Genomic DNA, 19,089 nt, shown 5'->3' with positions numbered 1-19,089 from the left:
GATCAATCCATCCCTTAAGGGTTAAGGGTTAAGGTTGACCAATTTAAGAAAAAATCACATTAGTAGAAAGAGGAAGACATGCAATGCACATGGTTGTAAGAAAAAAAATTCTTAAAATTTTTCCCTGCCTTCCACAGGAAGTTGAAAGTGACTATTTACAATCCTGTGTGGGGCATCTTTTACAAGACACTCATAAAAATATGCTAATTTTACCAAGGTATACATTTTTGTAATAATTTATTTTATTTTGTAGAATTATAATTACTGCTCACACAATATCATAACAGATAAGAACTAAAACCAGTAACAAATTCCGATTATATTTGTTGTAAAATATTTACGAGATTTACTGAGATGGGAAGATGCAGTAACTTTTTGTGAGGTAGACTTGTTTTTCTAATATTTCCTGGCACTTTTCTTTGCAGTATTACAATTATAGCTGACATACTGTCATAAAAGAGAACTAAAACCAACAGCAACCCCTGGGTATATTTATGAGCAAATAAATAAAAAGATGTCATGGGATAGAGAGGGGCAATAAATTCCCCCATCAAGTCTCAAGGCACACTGATCCCCCCCTGTCCTGTGGTGAGCCAGCACAGTTGCCATAAGTCATTTATGGACCATTGAAGTGATATGAACATCTTTCCTGCCCGTCCATCACTCAAAACCTGTTTAACAGAAAATTAACCTTGTAACAGTGAAGTGTTGTGCAGTGAAGGAGGTGGTTATCCGGCCCGCCGGTTCCCCTAGACCTAAGTCAATGTCAGACCCCTAAACATGGGAGACGGCATACTGAAAGTCCAATGGAGGCTGTTAGGAAGTCCCACGGTTAGTTGCCGCAAACTGTTGCACATTCCCAGGTTTCGATAGATAGCCACTGAAAAGGCATCTTGATGGATGTGTAGTGGAGGAGGTGGCTATTCAGCCCATCAGATCTCCTAGACCTAAAGTCCCTGCCAGACTCCCCAAAACCTGGGAGGAGACATACTGGCAGTCCAAGGAAGTCCAGGGGAGGTTTGCCTCCAGGTAGTTGCCCCCCCTCAGTTGAACGTGTAGTGCATTTCCCAGGTATCGGCAGACAGCCACTGGAAAGGCGTCTTGATAGATGTGTAGTGTCCAGCACCAGTTCCTGTTCTCTCAGCGCATGTTCTCAAACGCCCAACACCAGCTCCTGGGCATTTGGCACTCTCTTTAGTACCCAGTGCCAACCTACAGAGCTTCCATCACCTGCTCTCATGCACCTGGCACCAGCCTACTAGTGTCTGGCACCAGTTCCTCTTTAGTACTCGGCACATGTCTTTGCTAAGAACACACTTTTGTTCTTTCTTGAGCTCCAGTCTCTGATTGAATGCCTGGCTCCACCTTTCAAGTGGCCGGTGCCAGTCCCCGATCACTAAGCGCCAACTCTTCAGTGTCAGACTCCCGCTTCTGAGCGCCGTACAGACTACTCACAAATGTTTTGGCTCCCTTCAGTCTTTTTCGCCTTCACCTAGAGTTCAAGACGAGACAACGTTGCTCCCTTTTTAGCGACAGTTAGTGTCTCGGAGTCCTGTCCTTTGCAGACAGGGACTTTTGTCTACCAAATTTATGGGCTTGTTGAAGAAAGCTCCCACCTATGGCATTTTCTTCGTCCTCCAAGAAGTCTCTCCGGAAGTTGGGAGTTTGACTTTTGTTGAAAAGGGAGCAAATCAAATGACTTTGGACTTTCTTCCCTCTGGTGCTTTGATGGAACTAGACATCCTTGTCGAAGAGTTGAAAAGGGAGCAAATCATGTATCTTTGGACCTTCCTCCCTCTGGTGCTTCGATGGAACTGGATCTCCTTGTCAAAGATCTTGTCAAGATTTTTGAAGTAAAGGTTTTTTCTTGACTGGCAGCAGGAGCACAGGCTAAGAAGATAGAGGACTCCCAAGTGTTTACCAAGAGACGTTGCCTCAGATTGCACCTTAGTCCTGTCTGGTGAGGACAAGGACAGTGGAGATGGTTTTTAGAGATTTCTGCTCTTTTCTTTGGAATCTCAAGAAGAGAGAGCTCTGGTGTTCCTTTACTACTGTGAGAGCCACACAGTCGCAATCAGCCCTTTTATTTTTGCGTACAGACCTCCATCGCAAGAGTCAGGTTTTTGGATGTCAGTCTCAACTCGCAGAATTTTCTGGCTTTCCATCTGCCAAGAGAATCACAGCTACTTTCAGACGGTCCTCTAATTCTACCTCCTTTTTTCTTCTTACTCGGAACATTAGTGGATGAGTCTACTGAGGACTCTGTCGTCCACCAAGATGTTAGTCAAGTTAGACAGACTTCATATGAGAGCTTTGCAATTCTTCCTCTAGTTTTCATCCAGTTCCGAATGTTCCGGCGTAGACAGTAAGCACCACAACATTTTTTGGTTCTTCACGCAGATTAAGTTCTCTGCTTCCTGTCAAGCGATAAGGAGGCTAGCTTCATCTCACAGCCTTCCTGCATTTTTGCTGTGTTTTCCTCTGTCACTTCCTCGGTCCGACTTCCTTTGGAATGGCGATACCTCCTCTTCTGAACGTTCTTTTGTTGGAAGACTTTACTTAGGCTCCAAGCAAGAAGAGAAAGTGCTATGAACCCTCTCGAACCCACGCTTTCTAGCAGCACCCATTCTTGAGTGCCTGGAATCAACTTTTGAGCTTCTGGCACCAACTTCCTGGTGCCGATTCCTGAACGCCTGATGCCTGTTCTAGAGCATTCGGCACTATCTAGCCAGTACTAGGCTCCCACTACTGTGTAGGGCCTGCTCATGGACTATTTTTTCTGTTTAGAGGGTTGTGTCTGACGGCAGAAGAATTCGTCACACCTGGTTTTGGAAAAGGACAGTGCTATCCTGTGCCCAGGCTTTTATGTTTCTTATGGACTTCTCAAGTGTGCCAGATATTAGCTTCCGCCATGTTTTCGGTCTGTACAAGGTGTCTTCGAGTCCATGCAAGGCATTATCGGGTCCAAATAAGAAGTTGCGCGCAGTTGTCTGTAAGTCTGCACGCGCGCAGTTGTCTGTAAGTCTGCACGCGCACAGTTGTCTGTAAGTCTGCACGCGCGCAGTTGTCTGTAAGTCTGCACGCGCGCAGTTGTCTGTAAGTCTGCACGATGATCTGCAGGTTCGCTTGGTTGCTTGCTAGTCTGCAGGGTTGTCAGCGAGCCTGCATGGCCCACAGCCTCCTCCTTTTCTTCGAATAGAGAACAAAGTTCAAGGCAGAGACGAACCAGAAAGTCCTGTTGTCCATTCTCCAAGGTGCAATTGGATGGAGACCTTAGATATGCAGGACACTTCCTTCCATGTCCACATCCAAACTTCAAAGAGTATCTCAGGTCTGTCTTACGGGATAGGATCTTCCAGATCGGGGATCTAGGCTTCGTCTTCTACGGCACAAATCTGCTCTCGAGTCCTTGCTCCTCTTACATTTGATTTAATTTTCTGGCCATGAACATCAGTTTTTCCTGGACAACTGACTGCTTCGATTCCCTTCGAAGGAAAAATGCTTGAAGGTTTTGAACACAAGACCAACTGGGACAGGGTAACACAGCCAGACAACATTGTTGTTTCCCAAAGCCCCAGATTTAAGTCAGACCTGCATTGGTGGCTATCTGAACTAACTTTCGGAAGGGAAGTTCCCTCATCCTCTGAGACCAGACTTAGGCTTCTCAATGCCTTGATCTAGGTTAGGGATCCCACTTGGGGAACCTGGAAGTTTCCGGACATATCTCTGGAAGAACGGAGCCTTCACATCATGTTAGAGAGCTGAAAGTGACGATTTGCTTAGGACTTCAGTGCGTCTCGACCCTAGTTCATTCCTAGACTGTGGTAACCCATTTAGACTAGACCACAGTCCTAACATTTATTACGTTAGCAAGGAGACTCTCTCCCTTTCATTTTTTATCTCCCAAACAACAAGAAAACTTCTTCTGTGGACGATCAAAATTGAGTTTTCTAGTCTCTCGATTTGTTCAGGCCAGCTAATAAGTTCTGGCGGACGAACTAAGCTGTCAGAAGCTTGTTCTTACCACTGAGTGGACCTTGAGTCCCCTGGTCTGTCAGGATCTGTGGAATCTGTGGGGCAGGCCTACTTTGAACCGGTTTGCCACCTAAAGGAACCTTTATCTTCCTCTCTTTTGTTCTCCATCCCCAGACCCTCTATCATGGGCAGCAGGGTCCATGCTGCAACACAGTCAAGGAAGTGCTGAACAAGTTTCAGGCTCATCGCAACGTTATGATGACCCTCAAAGCCATGTTTCATATATAATTGTTTACAAATCGCGCTGTGAGCAAAACGGTTAAAGCTAATGAGTTATGTTTTTTGTTCATGACACTTACCTTCCAGATATATATATAGCTGTATTTCTCCGAAATCCGACAGAATTTCAAAACTCGCGGCACACGCAGTGTGGCCAGGTGGTTAGTACTCATTCCCGCCGCTGGGAGGCGGGAATCGGGAACCATTCCCATTTTCTATTCAGATTTTCTCTGTCGCCGGTACTGTTAACATCTGTTTACAGTACCTCCGCCTCTGGATTTCGTTAACTTGCATATTTCCACTTAAGTATTCTCTTGACTTTTGGTATTGGATCTTGGACTGTGGATTGGCACACGCTTTTTTCTGGACTGTTGTTGATTTTGCTTATGACTGCTCTTTAAATATGTCTGGTTCTAGTTCTGCTAGTTTTCGTGTATGTTGCATGAGTGATTGTAAGGTGAGGCTACCGAAAGCTTCGGTAGACCCTCACTCGGTTTGCTTGAGGTGTAGGGGGCATGTTTGTCTAATAGATGATCGATGTAAGGAGTGTGAACCTTTATCTGATGCGAGCTGGAAGTCGTATGATTCGTATGTTCGCAAGTTGGAGCGTGACAGGGTCAGGAGGTCCTCCTCCAGGAGTGTGTGCAAGAGTCAGGTTATTTCCTCTCCTGATAATTCTAATGTAGTTGATGTTGCACCTGTCCCTGTGGTTTTGCCTTCAGGCCCTGATGTGATGTCTGCGGAGGGTTTGGCCCTGGCGGAGATCATGAATTCCATCCGTGCGCTCGAAAACAAAGTGACATCTCTTCAAAGTGTTGTGAAGTGTAGTGCTCCCCAGTGTTGTGGAGGGGCGTCAGATCGGCCCCATAATGCTTCTAGGCCTGGACCGCTGTCAGACTCCCAGGACTCAGGAGAAGGCATGTCGAAAGCCGCAAGAAGGTTACGGGGGCTTCCACCGGTCTGACGCCCTTCGCAGGTCCTGTTGTCGCTTCCCAGGCTGCCAGAGATCGTGCTTCGCACGCATTCTCAGGGACTGCTTTTCATCCTCCGAGGCGTCCTCCCCTCGTAAGGGGTGGAACTCTCGTAAGGACTCTCGTCCTCTGAAGAGGAGCTGTGTTCAAGAGGACGCTTCTCGTCAGTCTTCTTCGTCTGTTGGTTATCTTGAAGCTTTTCCACCGCAGAAGAGGACTAGGACTTCGTCTGATGAGGACGTTTCTGAGCGCCCCAGTCGCTCTAAGGAGAGAGCCTTTCTTGCTCCTGTGAGGAAGAAGAAGGCGTCCCCTCGCCCATCGTCTTCCCATAGGATTGTCTCTCCCCCCAGACTTGATTCTTCTCCATCTAAGAAGATTTTGTTGGAGATGCAGCGGCAGTTGTCTTCTCTTATTGCTGAGAGGGACTCTGCTCCTCGTCGTCGCAAGGACTTGACTTTGCCCGTCAAGAGGTCCAGGAAGTCTCCATCTCCTGCTCCTTTTTCTTCGTCTCCGTCTCCTGTGTCGTCGCCTTGTCGCCATCTTAGCTCACAAGTTCCCCGTCGTGACGCTCGTCAATGTGACGCTTCGCGAGCTGCTTCCCCGGGCGCCGGTTGCCGCTCTTCAGGGCGCTTCTGTGCAGGGCGCCGACAGGGCGCTTCCGGCAGGGCGCTCTTCTGGGTTTTGGGCGGGACGCCCGGATGGACGCTCTTCAGGGCGCTCTCAGGACGCTCTCAGGGCGCTCCTCAGGACGCCCTTCGGTTGCTCTTCAAGACGTGACGGAGCATTCTCGTTCGTCTGGGCAAAGAAGATCTCTTCTTCGTATCGGACCTCAAGGCCTTTGTTCCCCTAAAGTGTTGGGTGACTCGGTTGTTTCTCCGGCTGTGGCGGGAGAGGTTTCTGGCGAATCGGATCCTGCTGACGTCGAGCCCTCGTCTGCTTCCTCTACTTCCGATTATCAAGTCTTAACCGGACTTCTTAAAGACTTGTTTGGTGACAAGTTTAAACCCTCGGCTCCTCTCTCTCCTCCTTCTCAGTTAGCTTCTTCCAAAGCGAGGAGAGCGCCAGGGTTTATGAAGATGACTTCTTCGTTGGCGACCAAGAGGGCTTTTAAGAAAGTCAACGTGTGGATGGAGGAACGGAAGTCCCATGGCAAGACCTCTTTTGCTGTGCCTCCGTCTAAGCTTTCGGGCAAGGCTGGTATGTGGTATGAGACGGGAGAGGATATCAGTCCTAGAGTTCCTTCCTCTTCTCAAGGGGATTTCACCAGCCTTGTCGATGCTCCCAGAAGGTCGCATCTGTCTACTGCTAAGGTTTCTTGGACTTTGTCAGAGACAGATCATCATCTCAAGGGTCTCTTCCGCACCATGGAGGTGTTTAATTTTTTGGACTGGTGCTTGGGAGCTTTAGATCTTAAGCTTCGGAGCTCTGATTCAATTAGCCTGGGGGAGCTCTCTAGTGTCCTTAACTGTATGGACAAGGCAGTCAGGGATGGATCAGAAGAACTGGCGTCTCATTTTGGTATGGGCCTCTTAAAGAAGAGGGCCTTGTTTTGCGACTTCACATCTAAGTCTGTCTCTCCTTCGCAAAGGGCAGAGTTATTGTTCGCCCCTTTGTCCAACCATCTTTTCCCCCAGTCTTTGATTCGGGACATCTCCTCGAGTCTTAAGGAGAAGGCCACGCAAGATCTTCTGGCGCATTCTTCGAGACGTCCTCCAGCTCCTTCTTCTTCTTCAGCTTCAGTTTTGTCCGCCAGGAAGAAGAAGCCCTTTCGCGGAGGAACTTCTTCCTCTAGATCGTCTCCGCGAGGAAGAGGTTTCACCAGAGGAGCGGCCCCCTCAAAACCTAGGGGAAAAAAGTGACTCTTTACGCCTCCAGACACCAGTAGGAACCAGGCTTCTTTATTTTGTGGGAGCCTGGAGAACGAAAGGAGCGGACTCCTGGTCGCTAAGTGTTCTAGAGAAGGGTTACAAGATCCCCTTTCTCGTGTTGCCACCCCTTTGCACGTCGCCCAGGGATCTGTTGCCTTCTTACCACCGAGAGAAGCAACAGATTCTTTTAGACCTCCTGGAGCAGTTGATAGAGAAGAGAGCCATGGAACAAGTTCTGAAGTTGGATTCTCCGGGGTTCTACAACAGGCTATTCTTAGTCCCGAAACAGTCGGGAGAGTGGAGACCGGTCTTGGATGTAAGCATCTTGAATCGCTTTATTTCAAAGAAAAATTCAAGATGGAAACGCCCCAGTCGGTTCTCGGGGCTTTAAGACCAGGAGACTGGATGGTCTCTCTGGACTTACAGGACGCGCATTTCCATGTTCCCATACATCCTCAGTCAAGGAAGTACCTGAGGTTTGTGCTGGGGGGACGAGTCTTCCAGTTCAGAGCTCTCTGCTTCGGTTTGTGCACTGCTCCCATGATCTTCATGGTGATCATGAAAAATGTTGCGAGGTGGCTTCACCTGGCGGGTGTTCGTGTTTCGTTCTACCTGGACGATTGGCTCATCTGAGCCTCTTCTCGGGGGAAGTGTCTGGAGGACCTGACTTTGACGCTGAATTTGACGAAGTCCCTGGGACTTCTTGTGAACCAAGAAAAGTCCCATCTGATCCCGACGCAGTCCATCGTCTATCTGGGGATTCAGATGGATTCAGTGGCTTTTCGAGCTTTTCCATCCCGAGAACGGCAACTGCTTTGCTTAGGAAAAGTTTCGTCCTTCCTAGGGAAGGAAACATGCTCGGTGAGGGAATGGATGAGTTTGCTGGGGACCATTTCCTCGCTGGAGAAGTTTGTTTCCTTGGGGAGGCTTCATCTCAGACCGCTCCAGTTTTTCATGGCGGAGAACTGGATGGACAAGGAGGATCTGGAAGAGACATTGACGATATCTCCTTTAATCAAGGATCATCTGAAGTGGTGGTTCGACCCCTTAAAGCTTGCGGAAGGGGTTTCTCTTCGTCTTCAGAGCCCCGACCTAGTGTTGTTTTCCGACGCGTCCAGGGAAGGATGGGGAGCAACACTAGGAGGGGAGGAAGTGTCAGGCACCTGGAGAGGGGAACAGGTGTCCTGGCACATAAATCTCAAGGAATTGGGTGCTATCTTTCTGGCCCTTCAATTCTTCGAAGACCGAGTTTCAGGCAGAATTGTCCAAGTAAATTCGGACAATACCACAGCTCTAGCGTACCTCAAAAACAGGGGGGTACTCGATCCCGTTCCCTGTTCATCCTAGCGAGGGAGATCCTGCTTTGGACTCATGCTCGGGGGGTCACAATTCTCATGAGGTTCATTGCGGGCGTGGAGAATATCCGAGCGGACCTTCTCAGTCGGCAACATCAGCTTCTACCGACCGAGTGGACCCTTCACAAGGAGGTATGTTTAGAGTTGTGGAGGATATGGGGACGTCCTCTAGTGGACCTCTTTGCTACGTCCAGGACGACAAGACTCCCCCTTTATTGCTCTCCTGTCCTAGACCCAGGAGCGTTAGCCATAGACGCCCTCCTCTGGGACTGGAAAGGCCTCGACCTTTACGCTTTCCCTCCCTTCAAGATCCTGGGAGAAGTGATAAGGAAATTTGCAACGTCAGAAGGAGCAAGGATGACTTTAATAGCCCCCTTCTGGCCAGCAGCGGATTGGTTCCCAGAGACCTTCGCCTTCCTAGTGGACTTTCCAAGGACGCTTCCACTGAGGGTGGACCTTCTCAGGCAGCCGCATTTCGAAAGGTTCCACAAAAACCTCCCCGCTCTGAGTCTGACTGCGTTCAGACTATCTCAAAGCTGGCAAGAGCAAGAGGATTTTCGAGAGCAGTGGCAAAGGCTATCGCCAGTGCCAGGAGACCTTCTTCGAATGCGGTCTACCAGTACAAGTGGGCTGTTTTTAGGAAATGGTGCAGGAGTAAAGGAGTTTCCTCGACCACGACCTCTGTACCACAAATAGCTGACTTCCTTTTTTATCTCAGGCATAAGAATAAACTGGCAGTCTCGACTATTAAGGGCTATAGGAGTTTGCTATCGGCAGTCTTTAGGCACAGAGGCCTGAACTTGTGCGACAACAAGGATCTTCACGATCTACTGAGATCCTTCGAGACTGTCAAAATTCCTCAACTCAGGACGCCTTCTTGGAATCTGGATGTTGTCCTGAAGTTTCTTATGTCAAGTGCTTTTGAACCTCTGTCTTCGGCTTCCCTCAAGAACGTGACTAGGAAAGCTGTCTTCCTAACGGCTCTGGCGACAGCTAAGAGGATTAGTGAAGTGCAAGCCATTAGCAAACATATTGGCTTTAGGGGTCCTAATGCTGTATGCTCCCTAAATCCTTTGTTCTTAGCCAAGAACGAAAATCCTTCAAACCCTTGGCCCAAGTCTTTTGAGATCAAAGGTTTGACGGAGATGCTTGGGCAAGAGTCAGAAAGAGTCCTGTGTCCTTTCAGGGCTCTCAAGTTCTACTTAGCCAAGACCAAGGAGACTAGAGGCTCATCGGACAGTCTGTGGTGTTCGGTGAAGAGACCTGATCTTCCCATGTCTAAGAATGCCTTAGCATTCTTTTTAAGAGTACTATTAGAGAGGCTCATTCCTCCTGCCTAGAAGGTGACATGAGACTTCTGAAAGTAAAGGCTCATGAAGTAAGAGCTATCGCGACTTCGGTGGCTTTCAAAAGAATATGTCCCTTAATGATATTCTTGGTGCCACCTTCTGGCGAAGTAATTCAGTGTTAAGCCGCATTACTTGCGGGATGTGAAGACGACATTTGAAGACTGCTCTTCGCTGGGACCATACGTTTCCGCAGACACGATGTTGGGAGAAGAGGGCAATACTCATCCTATCCTTTAGGGGTTAGGTAGTATTTTTTAATCTTGTTGTTGTGTTTTTTGGTTGTTGGGTGGCCATTGAGATGGACTTCCCAATTTTTTAGCCTATGTTAGGTTCATTGCCTTAGATAGGTCGGTCAGGTGGTTGGTCGTTGCTCCTTTTCCCTCTCTGTATGGTCATCGCATGATCTAGTCCTATTGTGGTCACGCCCCGTGGACAGGTCATCTAGATCTCTGCAGCTTTATAGGTCCCTACCTTGCTGGAGACTCTAGAAAAGCAGAAGCAGGCTTGGGTGACAGATAACCTCGAAGTCAGCTATGCTAACAGGTAAGGAACCAAGGCGTCAATCGCCTACATTTATTTGTTTCCTAAATCCTATTCTGTCTCTTCCCACCTCCAACGGTGGGATTCAGCTATATATATATCTGGCAGGTAAGTGTCATGAACAAAATGATATTTTAATAATAAAATAAAGTTTGTTCATACTTACCTGGCAGATATATATACTTTTAGTGCCCACCCGCCTCCCCTCTTGAGACAGTGGCACTAGAAAATCTGAATAGAAAATGGGAATGGTTCCCGATTCCCGCCTCCCAGCGGCGGGAATGAGTACTAACCACCTGGCCACACTGCGTGTGCTGCGAGTTTTGAAATTCTGTCAGATTTCGGAGAAATACAGCTATATATATATCTGCCAGGTAAGTATGAACAAACTTTATTTTATTATTAAAATATCATTTTTCGTTGTATTGTACACTAAATTGCAATGATTTTGGTATATAACAAATTGTAAAACGATCAAAGCAACACAGAGAAAATATTATCACAAAATGATGCATGAATTCGTAATGTGCGGACGTAAAAACAAGTTTTTTCTAAAATTCACCACAAATCGAAATATTGTGCTAGAGACTTCCTGTTTGTTGCAAAATAAAGGTAATTGATTGAATATTACTAGACTGTAAGTGTTTTAGCTTACAATTGCAGTTTTCGACCATTTTGGTCGAGTTAAAGTTGACCGAAGGTCATATTTTTTCTATTTATTGTTATTTATATGAAAATATTTCAAAACTGATAAAAGCTACAACCATGAGTTATTTTTTGTTGTATTCTACATGATATTGCGCACATTTTCATGTATAAGACTTTATGTAAGGCCTAATTTAAAACGGTGTGGAAATTACAACAAGGTGACTAAAGAAATTCTGAGATTTTCAGCCGAGTTACCGCACGCGGACGTAAGGAAAAAGTTTTTTCAATAATTCACCATAAATCGAAATATTGTGCTAGAGACTTCCCGTTTGTTGCAAAATGAAGATAAATGATATTGAATGTTACTAGAATGTAAGAGTTTTAGCTTACAATTGCGTTTTTCGACAATTTTGGTTGAGTCAAAGTTGACCGAAGGTTGAAATTTAGGCACTTATCGTGATTTATATGAAAATATTTTAAAACTGAAAAAAGCTACAACCATGAGTTATTTTTTGTTGTATTTTACATGAAATTGCGTTCATTTTCAGATATAAAACTTTATGTAACGGCTAATATAAAACAGTGCAAACATTACGACAAAATAACAAAAGAATGTCTGAGATTTTCAGCTGAGTTACCGCGCGCGGACGTAAAGAAAAAGTTTTTTAAAAAATTCACCATAAATCGAAATGTTGTGCTAGAGACTTCCAATTTGTTGCAAAATGAAGGTAAATGATTGAATATTACTAGAATGTAAGAGTTTTAGCTTACAATTGCGTTTTTTGACCATTTCGGTCGAGTCAAAGTTGACCGAAGGTTGAAATTTAGGCACTTATCGTGATTTATATGAAAATATTTCAAAACTGATAAAAGCTACAACCATGGGTTGTCTTTTTGTTGTATTTTACATGAAATTGTGCACATTTTCATATATGAAACTTTATGTAACGGCTAATATAAAACGGTGCAAACATTACGACAAAGTGACGAAAGAATTTCTGAGATTTTCAGCCGAGTTGCTGCGCTCGGACGTAGGGAAAAACTTTTTTTCAAAAATTCACCATAAATCGAAATAATTTGCTAGAGACTTCCAATTTGTTGCAAAATGAAGGTAAATGATTGAATATTACTAGAATGTAAGAGTTTTAGCTTACAATTGCATTTTTTTACCATTTTGGTCAAGTCAAAGTTGACCGAAGGTTGAAATTTAGGCACTTATCGTGATTTATATGAAAATATTTCAAAACTTATAAAAGCTACAACCATGGGTTGTTTTTTGTTGTATTCTACATGAAATTGTGCACATTTTCATATATAAAACTTTATGGAACGGCTAATATAAAATAGTGCAAAAATTACGACAAAGTGACAAAAGAATTTCTGAGATGCGTCGCTGATGCTCTGTAGTGCGAGAGGAAAGAAATTCGCGCATGCACAGCTGGGTAACGCCTGTAAACAAAATAACAGTGTGATCCGTGAACTCCCAGCATCCCTCAAGGCGCATGATTTAAAATCTTTTGCAAACTACACCTATAACTATTTTTCCGCGAATATTTAAAAAAAATTTTTGTAGTCCACTCGGCACCCTACAGACAATTTTAGTCGACGTACGATACGTCCAGTTGGTGTTTTAAGGGTTAAGCTGCAAGTTGTAGCTGAAGCTGCGAAAACAATATTCAAACTGCTAATGACTATAATGTAAATTATCGTGCATCGGCAACATGGATGAAAATCTACCGTAATTAAAATTGGAGAGAAGTATTTTGATCAAAACTGCTGGACATGAAAAAACACATTACTGTTATTTTTACGCAGAAAAACGATAAATATGTACAGTTTGTATTATGATGAAATCAAGTGAAAATAGCAAACAGAATCTTGAATTTTTTTTTACACAAAACAAACGTCCCCAAACGGCCATCGTCATCTATCAACGAAAAAAATAAGAGATTCATTTACGCTAACTAGAAGCAAGAAAAGTGCTCTGAACTGAATTAAATACGGCAAAATAAACACTGCATTAACAATTTCAAAGCCAAAACATTGATTGCTATGACTGCAATGTATAATACAAAAGCAATATAAGAATATAATATACAGCATACAGTATTATTGGATACAGTGAATTAAGGCATAACATTTTAAAAGATGCATATTCATTATGTTGACGTTTGTATAATACGATATGTGAATATAGAGTACAGTATAATGTAGGCTGCGCTACCGTATATGTATACAATGTACCATAGTGTAGGCTTAGGTAACGCTTGTTATTCAGCTTCTCTTTGCACTGAATTATCATAAGTCACTTTGCATGAACCTCCCAAATTAGCTGATATTAATAATTACTGTACCATGTCTTTATAGAATGTACTTTATAGTGTAGGCTAGGCTACCATATATGTATACATGGTACCAAATACCCAAGTGTAGGCTTAGGCTATGTTCGAGATACGTTTTGGTATTTCTTACGTTTTTTCCAACAAACGATGGTTGTTTTTAAACCTAACCTCATCGTAAGTAGGATAATACCTGTATAAGCATTTTTAGTTTGTTTTGTGTGTGTTTGAACTATCAAAATAGGGAGTTCTAAGTGTTTGTAGAAGGGTTCTAAGCATTCGCTGGTTTTAGCTATTTGCGGGGGGTGTGTGGTACACTTCTCCCGTGAATACAGGAGGTTTACTGTAGATCCATGCTTTCCTCAGTTCTACATTTTTTGCAAATTGGATATTTCTAACGATCCAAACCTTAAGGAGGTGTGGAGATCATTTGAGAGTGAAGTCCCCAGAGTTCGGTATCAATGTCTTTCATGATGCAGTTTTAAAATTTTGATCTGCAGATCCTTTTGAGCCTTTGGAAACTGCTTCTTTGAAGTTTCTGACCATGAAGACACTCTTTTTGGTAGCGCTAGTGACAGCGAAAAGGGTAAGCGAGTTACAAACATTCTCCAATAAGGTAGGCTTTTGTAAAGGAGATGCCATTTTATCATTTGTGTCAAGGCCAAGCTGCTACCGAGAATGGTAAGGATTCCAAATTTAACCTCTTTGGTTGGGAATGAAGAAGAGGCTTTGCTCTGTCCTGTTAGAAAACCTAACACTCCATTATCTAAGAATGCGATGTCTTTTTTTTGTTAAGCATTTAATAAGACTAGCGTATGAAAAACTAAATCCAGATCTCTTACCTTTATTGAAGGTAAGTATTCGTAGTGCAAGGGCAGTTGCTATGTCTTTTAGTTTATTGAAGAATTGTTTCTTGAGAATGTAATTAATGCGGCACAGTGGAAGTGCAGTTCAATTTTTGTTGCTCATTATCTTAAAGATGTGGAAATTGTTTTCAAAAATTGTAAAGCCCTTAGCCCTCTAGTAATAACAGGTATAGTCTTTTCCTGAACCGAAAGAAAGAGCAATCTTTTAGGCTTCTATTCGTTCTGGCCGAAGATGAAGTGGTTTTATCCACAAGGCTGCTCTTGGCTGCGCACACATGAGAGCCTTGCACCCTGAATGGAATCCACCTTGGGAGCAGTATATTATCCCAGAAGGATTCCAGATCAGGGAAAAAATGATTTGGGTTTCATACAAGAAGCTCTTAGCTTGCTTGGCTGAGTGGAATTTGTCTAGCTGCACGCCCAACATTCTTTTTCTTAGTGTGGGAATCATGTAACTTTAACAGTAGGTAAGATTCATTCCAAATAATATAAATTTTCATAATAAAATTTATTATTTGGATACTTACTTACTGTTAAAGTACAGTGAACCCCCCGTATTCGCGGGGATAGCGTCCCACACACCCCCGCGAATAGGTCAAATCCTGAATGCTTAAAACCCCTCTAAAAACACTTAGAACTGCCCATTTTGATAGCTTAAACAAGAAAAACCCTGTAAAAATGCTTATACCTGAGTATTTTAATAGTCTTATCACAAAAAGTACATTTATTCATGAAAATTATATGAAAATACAGTAATCAGTGAATATTTCTCAGTGAAAAATACCGCAAATGGCTGAATTTTCCGCGAAAAATGGCTAGATAAGTTCCACAGAGAAACCCGCGAATGCATGAGTCCGCGAACCATGAGAACACGAATATGGTGGGTTTACTGTATACCCCATCCAGCCTTCCCACATTTAGTGGGCTGTCAGGGAGAATTCTGACTAGAGCTAAAACTTGAACACACCTGGTAGAGAACAGGTGAACTAGACAGTCTTCCGGGTCAGCCAAGCGATCTTATGTTTGAATGCCGACTCGCCTATCAGCGCAGAAATATAAGCTAACTTTAACAGTAGGTAAGTATCCAAATAATAAATTTTACATATTTCTCAGAGGATTTTGATCTTCAAGATACAAGCCCCATTTTGTCTTGGGCCATCGATGCCATTGCCAATCTGAATCCCATCAGCTTCTAGTTAGATTTTTCTCTGTCCATGTGGTTCTTTTTTCATGCAAATCCATTTTTTACATCATAATAGCATGCCTATCAGCCACTCCTGAGTCTTTACAGGCATAACTAGAATTCTTAAAAAAGTGAAGCTCTCACCTCTCTTGAATCTTGGGCTCCATTATCACACATGATATGGCCACCAAGTCAGTAGACAGTTGTCTGTTTTTATTTTGGAGTGGTGTGTTATTCCTGAAGGTCATGAGGTTTATGTAAATAATGAGGTAGCCTGAAAAATTTTTAAAACTTACATATTTATGTATTTCTACTTTATTGTTTAATTTGTAATTATTACGTACTGGTAATAATAACAAGGAATTGGAGAAATGATATGGCATCTTTACTCTGATTCTGCAGTATCCTTGTCTGTAATAAACATAATATCAATCTTGCTCCTTCTTTTCTTTCCTTGATTATTTTTATTTGAAAATATGAAGACAGTTTAGTTACCTAGGCTATTCAGTTACTTTCAGGTTTTCCTCTATTTTTGTACTTACGAATTTCCAGTCATTAAGTATATTTTTGAGTTTTCATTTTGTCAATGAAAGATGACTGTATGCTTTATTATTTGATATCTCAGTTATTGTGTACACCTCTAGCTCAGTGCTTGGAAGTAAGGCATAGATTTTGGCAGTCTGAAATTGAGTATACATGGTTTAGTTTTGACATCATGCTGTCTTTTCATTTTGAACCAGTGTGAAATTCTTTGCAGAAACTTAGAGAACAAGGCTTTACCACAACCTTGGAAAAAGCAAGGACCCGCTTTTATGAACTCACAAAATATTACAGCACCATGCTTCGTTATAATTCACAACCCGGGGCTCTACACAGAGAATCTAAACACCATGAAATTCTTGCAAGAGTAAGTGTTATAAGCTTTTATAAATAAGTGGTTATGTTAAAAACTACTAAACTGAGACATTTTAAATGTCCTTGGATGTACATCTATAATGTATGGCAAATACAGTAATGATTTTCAATTAAAACTGCTAAATGCTCATTGATAAAATATAGTACTGTATAAGTGTGAATGATAATTTTATTTTGAATTCCTAGATCTACAGCCAGTACAATTTTTGGCCTCATGATGGCTCTGTCATCAAATTGGACAACACAAATGCAAGGAAAATGAGACAGCGTAAGTGCATTCAGTTTTCAGTAATACAATAGTATTTAAGGAGTAACATTAGGAATTAGCAATGTCTGATTATTTTTTAATAACTATGAGTTTACAAGAGAACTTGGAAAACTGGTCTTGTACTGGCATTTTTTAAAATTATGGAAATCTACAAAACATGCATCGTGAAAAACTCAAAAGGGTTGATATTGGAGAAGTGAATGTGTTAAGAGTTCAGGTTACAGTCAGTGGAGGTGTTTTGGGTTTAACTGTTACTGATGCTCATCATTGGCAGTCAGAGTCCTCCTCACAGATTGTAAATGCCCCACAATGCCAGTTGCTGGTTGCCATTCTCAAAATATTTAACTTTGTAATATATGAATAGAGAGAAATATAATAAGAACCAAATGTGATATATTACTGTTTGTAAATATTTAGGGAAAAAGGAGACTGGATGAATAGCTCTTAGAGCATTACTGCTCTTAGTGTACAAGCAGCATGGTCATCTGATTAGAATATATGCTGAATATGTCAAAGTATTCGTCATAATTTAAGCGCAGGAAATGGTCTGTACGTAGAGATGGATTCAACATAAGCTACAGTACAGTGCTGCTAGCCAGTCATAGAATTCTAGAATTTCTCTTTGTAATTGCCATTGGTAATATATATGGTTTGCATCTTTGAAGGATAAAACGTTTCCCTAGTTTTTAATTTTTTTTTTTTTAATTAGTGAATGCACAGCTTCGGTGGTCAGAAGAGGAGTCACGAGCAGTGTTGCAACTTTATCCTCAAGTCTTGACAGAACATCTCCAAAGTGCAGAACAACAGCCTCTAGAGGAGCTGTGGGTGGAAATGGCCAAGATGCTACTTTGTGTGAAGAACATTCAGAAACTCCCTTACGAGGCAAGTTTTTTTTTAGAATCTGTTGATGAGATGTGTTATTGAAAATTAAAAAAAAAAGACATTTACTTTCCATATATTCATAGGACATAAGAAGGAAGGAACCAGTTAGATGCACCATAGTCTGCTGCTGTTATGTTGATATGTTCATCTGTTCAACCAGTTGCTTGTATGTCATTTTGTAGGGGCATTTTCTTTGACACAGTTGGTGCAGGATGATGAGAACAAATTCAAGGGGTAAAGAAAACTCTTTTTTACCTATCCTCATTTATTAGCCGAAATACTACAATTACCATCAAAACTTATCCTAACTTCAATCTTGATACTACAACAACCATCAGAAGAATCTTAACATAAATCATCAGTCCTAATCTACAGCAACCATCAAAAAGAACCTTAACCTAATTCATCAATCTTAATCTACAACGACCATCAAAAAGAACCTTAACTTAATTTATTGTATAAACCTGAACTAAGCAGTCACAACCAACACAAAATCCCACATCAGAAAAAAGCAGCCACTTTTGAGACAAAGCATATGAACATCAACTCAGCCGCGAGTCCATCAACTGGCTTTGACCAACTCAACAGCGGCCTGACCAAGTGCTTTTGTTTCTGCAATCTGGCAGCTTCACGTTCTCTCCGTGCTCTCACTCCGCTGCCTTACCTCTTCCTCTATTTTTAACTGCTCTTCTAATTGTCTCTTTCTTCGGCGTAATTCTCTTGCTGTTGTTTTATTGTCACTTTCATAATATTCCAATCCCTTGTCCTCTGAAGGAAAATCTCTGGTTCATACGTTTGTGCTTCTTTGATTTCTTGCTCTCTGTATTCTTATTTCAGGTGAAAAGGAGCACAATCATCCATTACAAACACTCAAACAAACTACAAGTAAAAAAGAAAAAACAAAGCTGAAACTCGAACCCCTCAAGCATTTACAAACAAAAACATACACACTGTACACACACAAAACAACACACAAATTTCATCATACAAACCTACTTTCCAAACTCCACCACAGTGAAACTGTTTAGACAGTCACCTATGAAATACTTGCTTAGGTTCCTTAGTCTGCCAGGAGGCTATGAGCTTTGCTAATGTAAAGTGAGTCACAATAGTGTAAGAATTTTGTTACCAGCTTAGCAATATATTATGTTTTCTGCTAATTAGGAATAAGTCATCAGTTTACTGTCAAGCCTTAGTAAAATTTCAAACTTAGTTGAAGGTTTCAACATGAGAAACTTTAGAAATTGTAAAGTAGATTTGTTCCAATGAGAAGACCTTTATCTTGTATATGAATGTACGTTAAGTAAAAGCTTGTCTTGTTGAAGCGTGGGAACAAGGTAATTGAAAAGCAGTAGTTCTGAGGACATGGAGACCCACCGGCTTGGTAAATGTCACTTTTCCTATGGCCACCTTGGTAAGCAGATGTTCTGGAAGACTTTGCATCATGCCTGTTGTTGAAGCCTTTGCCGTAAGTAATTTCTGGTTTGAAGGGTTGACAGCTTTGGCTTGTTTCTTTACTATGGGTTTGCCTATAGTAAGAATAAATTTGTGTCACATGTGACTAAGTTCATTCTTTATATATATTGCCTGCAGATGTCAGGAGTGCAGGCCTTTCTTAACCTGCATCATGTATGTCACATGGTTGCATGCC

General features: G+C 42.5%; 1 protein-coding gene across 1 annotated transcript in view; it reads left to right on the top strand.

Moving 5' to 3' along the window:
- The window catches only part of LOC136851850 (uncharacterized), a 144,652-nt gene that overhangs the window by 51,853 nt on the left and 73,710 nt on the right, over window positions 1–19,089 (top strand). The window contains 3 exon segments of the mRNA XM_067126162.1: window positions 16,131–16,280; window positions 16,475–16,556; window positions 17,266–17,438. Coding sequence (XP_066982263.1) covers window positions 16,131–16,280; window positions 16,475–16,556; window positions 17,266–17,438 — 405 coding nt within the window.

Source organism: Macrobrachium rosenbergii, chromosome 24 (assembly GCF_040412425.1).
Source record: "Macrobrachium rosenbergii isolate ZJJX-2024 chromosome 24, ASM4041242v1, whole genome shotgun sequence".
In the NCBI taxonomy this organism is placed as follows: Eukaryota; Metazoa; Arthropoda; class Malacostraca; order Decapoda; family Palaemonidae; genus Macrobrachium; species Macrobrachium rosenbergii.
Note: the sequence above shows the minus strand (reverse complement) of the source record. Positions and strands in the feature narration are given on the sequence as shown.